Here is a 12,629-nt window from a genome sequence, read left to right as displayed (position 1 = left end):
CGACGGCGTTTACGCTCCATCGTACGCACTACCGTATAAGGCGATAGCTTGGGTATGTAAGATAATTAACCAATCGCAGGACAGGTCTGTCATTAACGATTCTGACCAATACGGCAGCCCGAATGTAAACTTCGGCGCGTTTGTGTCCGTGCCGCTGCCGCCGCATGAATGCGTCGGTACGCGTTGTGTGTCGGCTGCGTTGTGGTTTGCCGCAAGTTTTTAACTCACAAACAATAGGAAACAGTAGAAAGAAAAAAAAAGCCACGCAATGCGTCTTCCGAGAAGCGTCTTTTAGCGAGGGCGTTGATCGCTTCCATTCTCCTCCCATGTTGTTGTCAATGGAAACTAAAGAGGATGCGTTTAGCAAGTACCAATACCTAAATAGAACCTGAGAACCTATTGTAGGCGGGCACGCAATGCGTCTTACGAGAAGCGTCTTTTAGCAAGGGCGTTCATCGCTTCCATTCTCCTCCGATGTTGTTGTCAATGGAAACTAAAGAGGATGCGTTTAGCATGCAAGTACTAATACCTAAATAGAACCTGAGAACCTATTGTAGGCGGGGGTTCAAAAGACAGCATCGGTAGAAAGTCAATGAGGTTAATTAACGATAGTCGTCTTTTGAGATCGTGTTCTTTGCGTGTACTAAAAACCCTCAAATTACGCACATGGTCGTAATGTTGCAGAGCATCAAAGACTGCTTTCGCGTCTGTTCTGCTGCAGCTGTATACAGCCGTAACATTCTGAATTCCCGCCATATTAGGCACATTTCCTTTATAGGCGTTGCGTGCACAGTAATTATCGCTTATCACGCTTGCCAATGCTGCACATATCATACGTATCAGAAGCAAAGGTTGATGTAGGCTTGACAGCTTCACGTTGGGTTTACAATGATTGTATCATAAATATACTTCTTATTCTCAGTCACTTTTGTAATACCATAGCATATAAAAAACCATTAACTTAGCAAGTAGCTAAAGCTGATTTTTTTTTTTACATCACATTTGCAGTTACAATCTTTCTGCATTTGAGAAGTGGAGTATAGATAATAATACTGACAAATATTCGGAATTAATACTTAGGCCTTCTTCATTTCGTTTTGTATTCACAAACCTTATTAGAAACTAGAAATGTCGCTATGGCGACTGGTATGCCTCCGCCATAATGCATGATTCTCCTAATAGGTCTATACTCAGTAGTACATGTGGACAATGTGTGATTACATTTTCACAAAATTGGCAAATTATTAAAATGACATGTTTGTCACAAATGTATTGAATGTTTACCTTCCTTGACCTATGTTTAATTGGATGAATAGGAGAGCATGTATTTGGGGATTTAAGAACTTTAACTTGACTTTGACCATTTCATAAGTTTATGCACTGAGTAATTTTCAAGGTATGGAGAAAAAGCGCAATTTCTGTATTGAACAGTAAATTGTTATCATTTTCATCTGGCCTTTGATTTATAAGAGAAGCACTGTCAGGCAGAACATACATAAATTCAGCATGTACTAAGTTTCAAGATAACTTGAGCCACTTCCGAGATATGGAGAAAAAAGTAAGTTCAGCACTTTCACTTGATCTTTGACCTTTTGACCTTTGACCTTCTTGGCAAAAAAAAAATCCCAGAGAATCTCTATTGGGTTAGATATGCATACATCAAGTTTTAAAAAAAATATATCCTGCTGGCATTGCATAAATATAAGGAAAATAGTAAGATTTTGAAGTATTGCCCTTGACCTTTGACCCCTGACCTTTGACCCCATGAACCCTAAATTCCCTAGATAACCACTGCCAGTCAGTAGATGCATATACACTATGTTCCATGAAGATACCTTGAACAATTTCCAAGATACAGAGAAAAAAAGTGAAATTTTAACATTTTACTTGACCTTTTGACCTTTGACCTTTTGACCTCATGACCCCAAACTTTCACCAGAGAATCTTAATTGGGTAGTACATGTATACACTAAGTTTCAAGAAAATATCTTCAGGCATTGCATAGATATGGGGAAATAGTAAAATTTTAAGCATTTGACCTTGACCTTTTGACCTTTGACCTTGAGCATGTGCACCCAAAAGTTGATAGGCACAACTTCACCCCCTAATACACATACATGCCAAGTTTCATTAGGATACCTCAAAAGGTTTTGGTAGTTACCCTGTCCACAAAATTCATTACGGACGGACGGAAGGACGGACGGAAGGACGGACGGAAGGACGGACGGACGGACGGACGGAAGGACGGACGGACGGACGGACAACCCGAAAACATAATGCCTCCGGCACCACTTCGTGGCGGAGGCATAAAAATGATTGCTTGATTACTTTCGGGTATTAAAAAGGAACCACCGGAAAGGAACCGCATTTAATTTTCTTGTCAACGAACCTAAGCTAATAGCGAACCATATTTCATTGTGTGATTAACGAACCTCCAGAATAATAAATTGTATGACCCCCCCCCCCCAAGAAAAAAAAAAGCATTTCGATGCCATGCGTTGTCAATAGTGATAAAAGGCCCGTTTTTATTTCGTAGTGTGTCTCAGTACTCCTGTGCTTATTTTTAAGGATGTGCCTCTCGTAATGATTGCGATTGATGTTCAACTATTTCTTTCACGCAAGCTTGAACAGGAAGAAACTAAAATTCAGGCAAGGAGACGAGTTTTCTTCCTTGAGATACAATCATTAAGATACACATCTATTCCCGAAAGATGTGTGATTGCTTATGTGCTAAAGAATTGTGTCCATTACATGAATCAGGCACTATACAAAACGGTTGAAATCTGCTGAAGGTCGAACTTCGGTTTTTTTTTTTTATTTCATTTCCATTTCAAGCGGGGATAGACTAGAAACTAGTTTGTCTACACTGGCAGGAGACATTACAGTTTTCCAGTACATGCTCCGCATTTAAACAGTCGCCATATCTTCGTGGTCAGAATCAGATAATGGACACATGATATATTATAAAAATGAAAATACAAAACAACGAACACGCCATATGTACAAACATTATGAACTTCAATGAATTAAACTTACCTGTGATATTCTACATAAAAAACAAGCACGCCGATTAAATAATATTCTAATAGAATTTATAGAGCACACAGCGATCATGTGTGGCAGATCAAATTAAGTTCAATTGGTGAGAAAGCTAAATGAAGTTAAAAATTTGACTTCTTTTCGTTTCTCTTTCAATTCATGAAAACAGAATTACATTGTATATCTATTGAAGAGGATTGTCTCTGTTGCGAACGATCGCCATATATAGCACTGTATAGTCTTCTGCGCAAATCCAAATCCCTAAATACTTTAATTTTTGCTTGATAATGTAATAACCCTGCTTATAACTTTATAAAGGACTCGCAAATTAAAAGTTTCAAACCGTATACTAAAACATTATATTGTACACGGTGTATTTAAGAAAAAAAAAACATTTTGAATGCGTTGTGTGTTAGCATGTTAATAGCATCAATCTGCCTTTTATTTTCCGTATATGAAAAGCGCACAGAAACGTAACTAAACGTTATCAAATACAGTGAAATGCATTGTATGGCGTGGTACTATCATTAGAAGTATATCCCATTCCTTTTTTTTTATTATTTGCTTGAAGCAGTCGTCAAACCATGTGTCATTTTCGTAGCGACATCACTTAGGAATTAGAATGTATGAAGATAATAGTTACTCATTTATTTTGCGCTACTAATATAGCATTTACATTTTCCTACTTTGATTGACATGCAGTATTATGTTACTGTATGGTTACGATTACGAATATTGGTTATGAATTCAAAAGACTGGTTCATTAATCGAACTATAAAGGTAATAGCTGTTTTGAAAGTAGTTCGATACAAGTTCAAAACGCAATCGAAGTCATCGTCATAGGGGGAACTGATAGCTCTAGAAAACTTGTTTAGGCTAGTAAAGGTTGCCGTATGCAATCTTTGCAGAAAGTTTTGACTTAGGCCATCTTTTGAGTATTTTGAGAAATTATATAAAGAATTATTTGTTTTGATTATGTCAAGAATAAGTTTGAACTATATGAGAATAAGAAAGGCGCAGTTACCCAAACAATGTCGTAGTTCGATTAGACATGTTGGGTAAAGTGAATTCATGACTTGACTAATCCTTACTGAATTGATGATCACTTCTGTAAACCATCAGTTATGTCTTGTAGATGATACCTCTGTAATCGTAGTCAAAATTCTTTTGAGCGATAAGACGAAAACCAACAAACAAAATGCCGTGTATCATATCGCTCGAGATTCCAACATTTGGCGTCACCCGACCAACAATAAGTGACGAATCAAATGGAATATTATGTTGTGGGATAGCAGACTGTGTTACGATTTTTAAATGTTTCGAGCAATTGTTTAAAAAAAAAAGAGAAAATGAGGCAAAGTTCAAGAAATTAGAACAAAAAAAACCACGTAAATGCAGGCGATCGTGTTTGATAATCAAAGTAAGAGACTACAATCGGCCGTGCGGATGTATATGATTGCCTTATTTACATGTCTGATTTCTGTAAACTATTATGTATGTTATATTTAAATTTAAGTTCCCTTCCCTCCTTGATAAATGTTGTGTTGGATTTTCGCTATAGGCATTTATTAGGAAACGCTGTAAAAACGACAACAAATGCCTACTATACATCAAGAGATGACCTATAAATACATGAAACACAAAAATTCTGTACGTTCTGATATAATGCAACTGCTTGTTTGTTTGTTTGGTTGTTTGTTTGTTTGTTTGTTTGTTTGTTTGTTTGTTTTGAATTACCATGGTCTTTGTCGGGGGAAAGATGAAGAAAAGTAGTAGAGTGTATCACTCTCAAATCCGGATGATTGCGATAAGTGTGTATATATCCCCGCCCTTTCTATACAGGTAAACGATTTAAGTTTGGTATGCTATTATAAAAGCCTGCCTGAGTCACGCAGAAGAACTGATTCCGCGATCACTTGTAACCTTTCATAAAATTCACGTTTTAAGATAGTAACGATAGCTTGTAGGAGATAGAGTAAGTTAGCGTCCCTGACTGTGGTTCTGAACACAAAAGGGGACTGAAACATTCTTTTACAAATTAGCAGACATAATGCCGATCCTCCAAAGCTGTTGCTCCATTCCGTCACTGATTCTGCTATCAATGGCGAAAAAAGAATACTGGTTGCGTGATTATCCACCCCTTGATAGCAGGAAGTTTACCTTTCATTGTTTAAGGCTTTGTTGATGCGGGGTTTAAGGCGTGAACAGTGTCGTCCGAGTTCTTTCATTCGAAATTCCTCAGAATACGCAATTCAATGGGCAATTAACGCTGCCACTTCGCAAAGCTGTTAGCCAAATTCTTTGCAGACTTGACCTCTCACATGTCAGCTACACGCAATACACGACAAACAGCTATCATTACAAACGTTCTGATTAAAAAAACAAAACAAAATGAAGAAGCACACTTTTGAGTAGCGACACAGCTTTCTGTCCCTTTCTCAAATAGGTCCTACTTCTAAAAAATACACAGATGACAAGAGTCAGAATATCCTCCAAAGGGAACACGAGCTATTTGGGCATTAATAATGTTTGTCTTCCGATTTCTCTCCATGCCATCACGGCCCAATCCATCATAAGAAATAGGGCAAAAAGTTTTATTAACCAGGGAAATAATAGTACGCGTTACATCATTTGGCGAATTATCACACGAATTGTCGACTTTATAAAAACGAGAATAATTGACAACTTAGGCCCTACTATATCTCCAGAGATGAATTTTAAACAGCAAGTCACATACCAGGGAACGAAAGTAATGATTATTTGAATGAATTCATTAATTAGGCCAATTAATAACTGTTGTAAAAGTACACACACGCATAAAGAGGTTTCAAGTTCGATATGTGATCATTGTATTAGCTCATAGATAAAGTATCATAAATTTTGCGTGATCATTCGTTGGAATTAATTTTTTCAGCGCGATTTGTGCGTCAAACAATCACCACTTCATGAAATGGAGTGCATGTATCAAACGAAACTCGCTGGTCATGCAATCGATAGCCTTGGTCAGCTCACTATTATTGCGTAATTCTAAAGCCCTCGCCGCTTGGCCGCCGACGCCGCCGCGCGCACCATGCTTTGTTTTGTCTTCAATGGGGTCAAGAGCAATGCCTCATTAGCATACACCTTAGCAACGGAGGCGGAGTCCCGATCGGGCAAGAACAATAGGTGCGAAACGCAACGCAAAGGCGAGCGTTCGAAAAAAAATGTAACCGAAAAAAATTGTCTCAGAAAAACTGTGATTTGGGACACTTGTACTCATTTTTACACGCTGAAATTTTCTGTACAAACAGATAAAACATCAAGGAATCAAAATCAGTCATAAAAAAATTTCGACCCGAGCAGTGCTTCCCCTTCATTTTCGGCTCATTACGGGAAAACTCCCCGTGCGACTTATGACTCATTTTGTCGGTGCGCCACACATATTGAAATCTGTCAGATAAATAGCTTGTGAACCACTGCAAGGCTTTTCCACGAATACCATAATGAGACAAGAGACCCGCGGGTCTAGCGCTCACCTGAGTATCGCAAGTTCACCTTTCACGCAGTCACTAATCTAAATTATTCACAGCTCTACCAAAATTTGACCAGGCATTCTGAAGTAGAAGATGAAAATGTACAATAAGGGCCCAAATTTTTAAAGATTCCTTAATTTGGGGAATTGGGGGCCCCCTGGGGCCCTCTGGGTGGGGCATGGTGCCCATTTTGATAAATTGAGATCCTGACCCCCTAAGGATGCTACCTGCCAAGTTTGACGAAAATCTATCATGAGGTTTTCAGGAAGAAGATGACAATGTACGATTCAGGCCCCCATTTGGACCTTCCTAACCAACCCCCCCCCCCCCCACCCCTGCCCCCAAGAGGGGCACCCCTGGATCTCCTATGAACAAACTCGAAACTATAGTCATTAATGTACTCACTCATAGTATTATCTTAGCTGTATAACTTCTGATTCTAGAGAAAATTTTTAACGATTCCTTCATTTGGGGGGTTTGGGCCCCCCTGGGGGCCCCCTGGGTGGGACATGGTGCCCATTTTAACAAATTGAGATCCTAACCCCTTAGGGATGCTACCTGCCAAGTTTGGTGAAAATGGGTTATGGGGTTCTAAAAAAGAAGATAAAAATGTACAATTTAGGCCCTATTAGGACCCCTCCTCACCTCCCTCCCCTGGGTCCCAAGGGGGGCACCCCTGATTCTGCCATGAACAAACGTGAAACTGCAGTCATCAATGTACTAACTCATAGTATTAACTTAGCTCCATCACTTCTGGTTCTAGAGAAGAAGATTTTTAAAGATTCCTTAATTTTGGGGGATTTGGGCCCCCTGGGGGTCCCCTGGGGGCCCCCTGGGTGGGGCATGGTGCCCATTTTAACAAATTGAGTTCCTAACCCCCTAGGGATGCTACCTGCCAAGTTTGGTGAAAATGGGTCATGGGGTTCTCAAGAAGAAGATGAAAATGTACAATTTAGGCCCCATTAGAACCCCTCCCCACCCCCCTCCCCTGGGTCCCAAGGGGGGTATCCCTGATTCTGCCATGAACAAACTTGAAACTACAGTCATCAATGAACTAACTCATAGTATTAACTTAGCTCTATCACTTCTGGTTCTAGAGAAGAAGATTTTTAAAGATTCCTTAATTTTGGGGGGTTTGGGCCCCCCTGGGGGCCCCCTGGGTGGGTCATGGTGCCCATTTTAACAAATTGAGTTCCTAACCCCCTAGGGATGCTACCTGCCAAGTTTGATGAAAATCGGTCTTGGGGTTTTCAAGAAGAAGATGAAAATGTAAAAAGTTTACGCACGACGCACGACGGACGACGGACGACGGACGACGCACGACGGACGCCGGACGAAGGGCGATCGCAATAGCTCACTTGAGCCTTTGGCTCAGGTGAGCTAATAACTTAGAGAGAAGTATACCGTGATTAATCGTATCAAAGGCTTTGGAAAAATCCAGGAAGATGCCTATTGTATGTGAAAATGTATCAAGTGCATGTGTAATCTTTTCCACAAAGGTAAGTAAAGCGTGGGCGGTGTTATGATTTTCTCTGAATCCAAATTGAAAATTCGTAAATATATTACTCATATTAAAAAATTTTACTGTTCGGATATATACTATTTTTTCCCGAATTTTGGAAATTGAAGTTAATAACGATATTGGTCTGTAATTATTGACATCATTCTTCTCCCCTTTCTTATGTATAGGTATAACTTTGGCAGTCTTCATCTGATTTGGTACAAGCCCAGTAATAAGTGATACATTAATGATATATACTAAAGGATCTATTATTTGAAGAATTATATTTTTCAACACGTAATTATCGATTCCATCACAACCTGGGCTTTTCCCTTGTTTCAAATTATAAATAATGTCAATAACTTCGTCATAATACGTAGGGTCCAAAAATGTAGTTTTAGAATTAGGTATATCTAAAAAATTATAAAACACTTTATCAGATGAAGGGATACTTTGTGATAAATTTGTCCCAATCGATGCAAAAAAAAAAAAAAATCATTAAAAATTTTGGCCATGCCAACAGGTACATTGCTTGAGGTATTACCCCATCGTACTTCTGAAATATTAGATACATCATTAGATGTATTCATAACATCTTTTATTGTTTTCCAAGTATTCTTCATATCATTTTTGTATTTCGTTATCTGGTTAACATAAAATGTTCTCTTTTGTAAACGCAATAGATTAGTAAGTGTGTTTTTATAAATCACATATTTTTGTCTATTTTTATCCGTAGGGTTACTCCTGTATTCATAAAACAAATTATTTTTTCTTTGGATAAAAACACTTGAGACATTGCAACACAGTGCATGCACATAGAACATCATCCTCGTCATTTTACAATATCTCTGTATAATGTATGATGTAGGCTTAATCAACTTTGAAGTAAATCTTACCTGTGAGTAATTAAATTACCTAGATATGCTTGCAATACAAGTGATATATACATCACATTGCACATATCATGTTGTTGGTGGCATTGGTACTAGTAAAAGGATAACTTTCAGCAACAATTTTGTACTTCTGTCAGAACTTACCATTCTTGTTATTTGCTCCTGGAAGGGCTGGGAAGTCCTCACTCTGCATCTGAAACTCTGGTGTAGGCTCTGCTTGTTTGCTTACCATGCCAACTGTTTACAAATGAAAGAAAGGAGACAAGCGAACAACAAACAGACAGACAAAAAGCAAAAGGGAATTAACATTTAACATGGCTACAGAGCCCAAGTTCTTCTTGCCACAAATGCCCACATTACAACATTATTGCACACTTGCCAAAGCTAATGTGAGCGAGAAAACTTCAATTGACACTTTGTGTATCAGTGGACTCTCAAATCACCATCAAGTTATCTAAATTGATATGACTCAAGAGTAGAAACTAGTAAGAGTATGTATTTTCCCTGAGTGACCTTTTGGCATGCCATACACTGTAGGGTCTTCCTCTTTCTATGTGTAAATTACAGCAAAATTCACATGAATATTGTGCATAGTCAGATAGGTCCACATACAAACTACAGAAAAATATAGTACCATAATCATGAATGGAGATATAAAGCAGCAACACATAGTGCCAAGTGCATATCTGTGCACACATATGGCAGATGTTCCACACAATATGTGACCACCCAGCTCAAAACCCCCCAAAGTAGGCAAAAATGAACTTTTACTTTTCTACACAGTCTGAAAGAGTAATCTCTAAGCTTTAAAATGACGAACATTTATACAGCTTGTTTAGATTGGACTATCCCAATCCATTCAAAGGGTGGTTAAAAAGAGAGAGTTGCAGGAGATGCAGCATCATAAAAAATGGAAAAAAGAGGATTTTAAGATTTGGGTCAGTCAGGCGTGCTGTACAGAAGAGTCAAATGAAAATCACAGTGAAAGCAGCATCTGGTCTATATAACATGGTCTACAAAACTGCTCATATCTCAATTTTGGTTTTGTTTTAAGGCATCAAATTTGAAAGTAGGTAGACAAGAGATTACTCTCCCAGGTAAGACAAACTTAAACAAGAACTATCACTCAATGTGATTAATATCCCCAACCTATCACTGAAGAAGTTAGTTCAGCCAGCAATTACTTTGTATGCTTTTTATCGAAAAAAAAAGAAACCATGGCAATGTATTGTTCAACATTGAATAAATGTATATTCTGCTTACTGATAGTCACATGTGCCATATCTCAAGTCAAGTGCTTAAAATCTGAGGGAGTAAGATAAGTAAATTGGTAATTTCTATGATTTTCATAAAAGAATGTTGTTACCATGGCAACACAATGTTTGACATTAACAAAAAATGGAGTTTGCACAACTATATATCACAGCCATCACATGTGCCAAATTTCAAGCCAAATGCTCAAAGCTGAGAGAGTTAGCTAAATTCATATCATCGCATAATTTTCATTCAAAACATGCTGTTACCTTGGCAACACATTTTTCAACAATGACCAAAGATGAAGTTTGCACATCTTCGTACTATAATGGTCACATGTGCCAAATTTCAAGCCAAATGCTCTAAGACTGAGAGAGTTAAATGAATCCACACTATTTTGTATGATTTTCATTCAAAATATGCTGTTACCATGGCAACACATCGTTCAACAATGTCAAAAGATTAAGTTTGCACATCTACGTACCATAGTGGTCACATGTGTCAAAATTCAAGCTAAGTGCTCAAAGACTAAGGGAGTAAGCTGAATCCACAATAGTTTTGTACGCTTTTTTAGTGTAAAACATGCTGTTACGCAATATTCAAGAATAACAAAAGATTAAGTTTGCACATCTATGTACAACAGCCCTCACATGTGCCTAATTTCAAGCCAAATGCTCAGACTGAGGGAGTTAACTGAATCCACAATATTTTTGTATTCTTTTTAGTGAAAAAATGTGAACAATATTTATGACTGCGCCAAAATGTGCCACAATTCAAGTCAAAAGTAGTTCGATCCACAAGTTTTTATGAAAATATGCCATCGCCACGGCAACGCATTATGCAATGCTAACAAAAAGGTGTCTTGCACATCTACCTTTGATAGTGGCCACACATACCAAATTTGGGGCCAATTGCTCAAAAAATGAGAGAGTAGTTCGATCCATAAGATTTGCAACCAACTGGCAACTGACCAACCGGCCACCTGACCTCAGAGTGATTCCTATATCCCCCATACACACTATGTGTGGGTGGGGGCATAAAAATATGAGTCAGTCAACCAAATGACTTTTTTGGTCCATTGCAGACTAGGTGTAATAAAATCAAGGAGAAAGAAAGCTCGCTGTCTGGGGATATCATATTCAGAACTCCTCCCTTTTATTGGTGTGTAGACACATCAAGAGATATGGAAGGACCATGTGTCAGAAGAGGGAGGTCATTCTCCCTAGGACTAAGTTGAAGCTGCCTTTGGATTTAGGGACAGTGTCCCACCATGGGAAAAGCCTATATGGGGTGGACTGGTTGTAGCTGTAGACCCACATTCTCTGTGACAATGATGTAGTGTCGTGTATAGATCAAATAGCCAGTTCAGGGTTCCAGTTTGTGCATGAGCAGAAAAAGGTCATTTGTACTGAGAGACAGGCTGGTTTTTAAATTCACCGAGTTAAGCATCTGTGAAATAATGTTTACTCATGTGATCCTTCTAATGGTGCCTGCCAGTACATCCACCTGACAGCAAGCCTGGTATTTGGCAAAGCAACAGAAAAAATTGTTAATGCAGTCAATACAGCACAATGAAATGGATGCTTCGCAAAGTGTTGACGAACCATTCTAGTCACTGGATCTACGCAGGTTCCTTCTTTGTTTGAATACAAAATGCATAAATTGCTTTGTTGGGCAAACTGATGCATTATGTCACTTTGAATCGAGTGAAGTGCCTAACCAACTGAGAAAAATGAAAGGTCATTTGTACCCATGTGCACATGACCTTTCTCTGAATTGGCAAATTCTGAGAGCCAAGCCTCTTTCATTCCTTTCCTCTCACATTTGTTTGTCCCCCCTTAATTTCCAAGGAAATGTTTGGGGGCTCTGCATGTGCCTCAAAGTAAAGCAATTTCTTACTTTACTAGATTTATTTTGCCTGTACATTGTGTACTATTGATATTCTTATGCTATATCAACAGATTTAAGGTAAACTGTTTGCAAGATTATTATTTGATATGTCTTTGTTTAGACCAAAGAATTATCCGCACACTGTAACACAAGAAATAGGTATGTGCACTGTTTATATTTAAACCATTATTAATGCAAATGAAAAGATGCATCTCTACATTCTAATTGAGCACTTTTATGACTACGATACACAATTCATCTGGTATTTACGTACATTAGCATTTGCATGGGTGTTAAAAAGATGCTATTACAGTTATTTTGGTAAGGTAGCAGCCGTAGTGACTGAGGTCACGGGTGTGTAACTTCAAGGCCCTGTACACAGAGAGCTTGGGAGTGAGAGGGAAGTCTGGCTACTGCCCTGGGTCAATGTCAAGGCTTTGTCTGACCAAGTGAATGGTCAGCATACCCCTCCTGTTCCTGGAAGTCACGAGGAATGAATGACCTCCAGCCAATTCGGTGGATTCCAAATACGGTGCGCCA

The 12,629-nt window shown here is 38.6% G+C and overlaps 1 protein-coding gene across 2 annotated transcripts in view; it reads right to left on the bottom strand.

The window, feature by feature from the left end:
- The window catches only part of LOC139734523 (CCR4-NOT transcription complex subunit 2-like), a 243,407-nt gene that overhangs the window by 59,933 nt on the left and 170,845 nt on the right, over window positions 1-12,629 (bottom strand). For both annotated transcript variants that reach the window (XM_071645298.1, XM_071645299.1), the window contains exon 10: window positions 9,090-9,182. In XM_071645298.1, the coding sequence (XP_071501399.1) occupies window positions 9,090-9,182 (93 nt within the window). The remainder of the gene's footprint in view (window positions 1-9,089; window positions 9,183-12,629) is intronic.

This window comes from Diadema antillarum, unplaced genomic scaffold (assembly GCF_040938485.1).
Source record: "Diadema antillarum isolate AM-2024a unplaced genomic scaffold, OU_Dant_1.0 seq00000531_RagTag, whole genome shotgun sequence".
Lineage (NCBI taxonomy): Eukaryota > Metazoa > Echinodermata > Echinoidea > Diadematoida > Diadematidae > Diadema > Diadema antillarum.
Note: the sequence above shows the minus strand (reverse complement) of the source record. Positions and strands in the feature narration are given on the sequence as shown.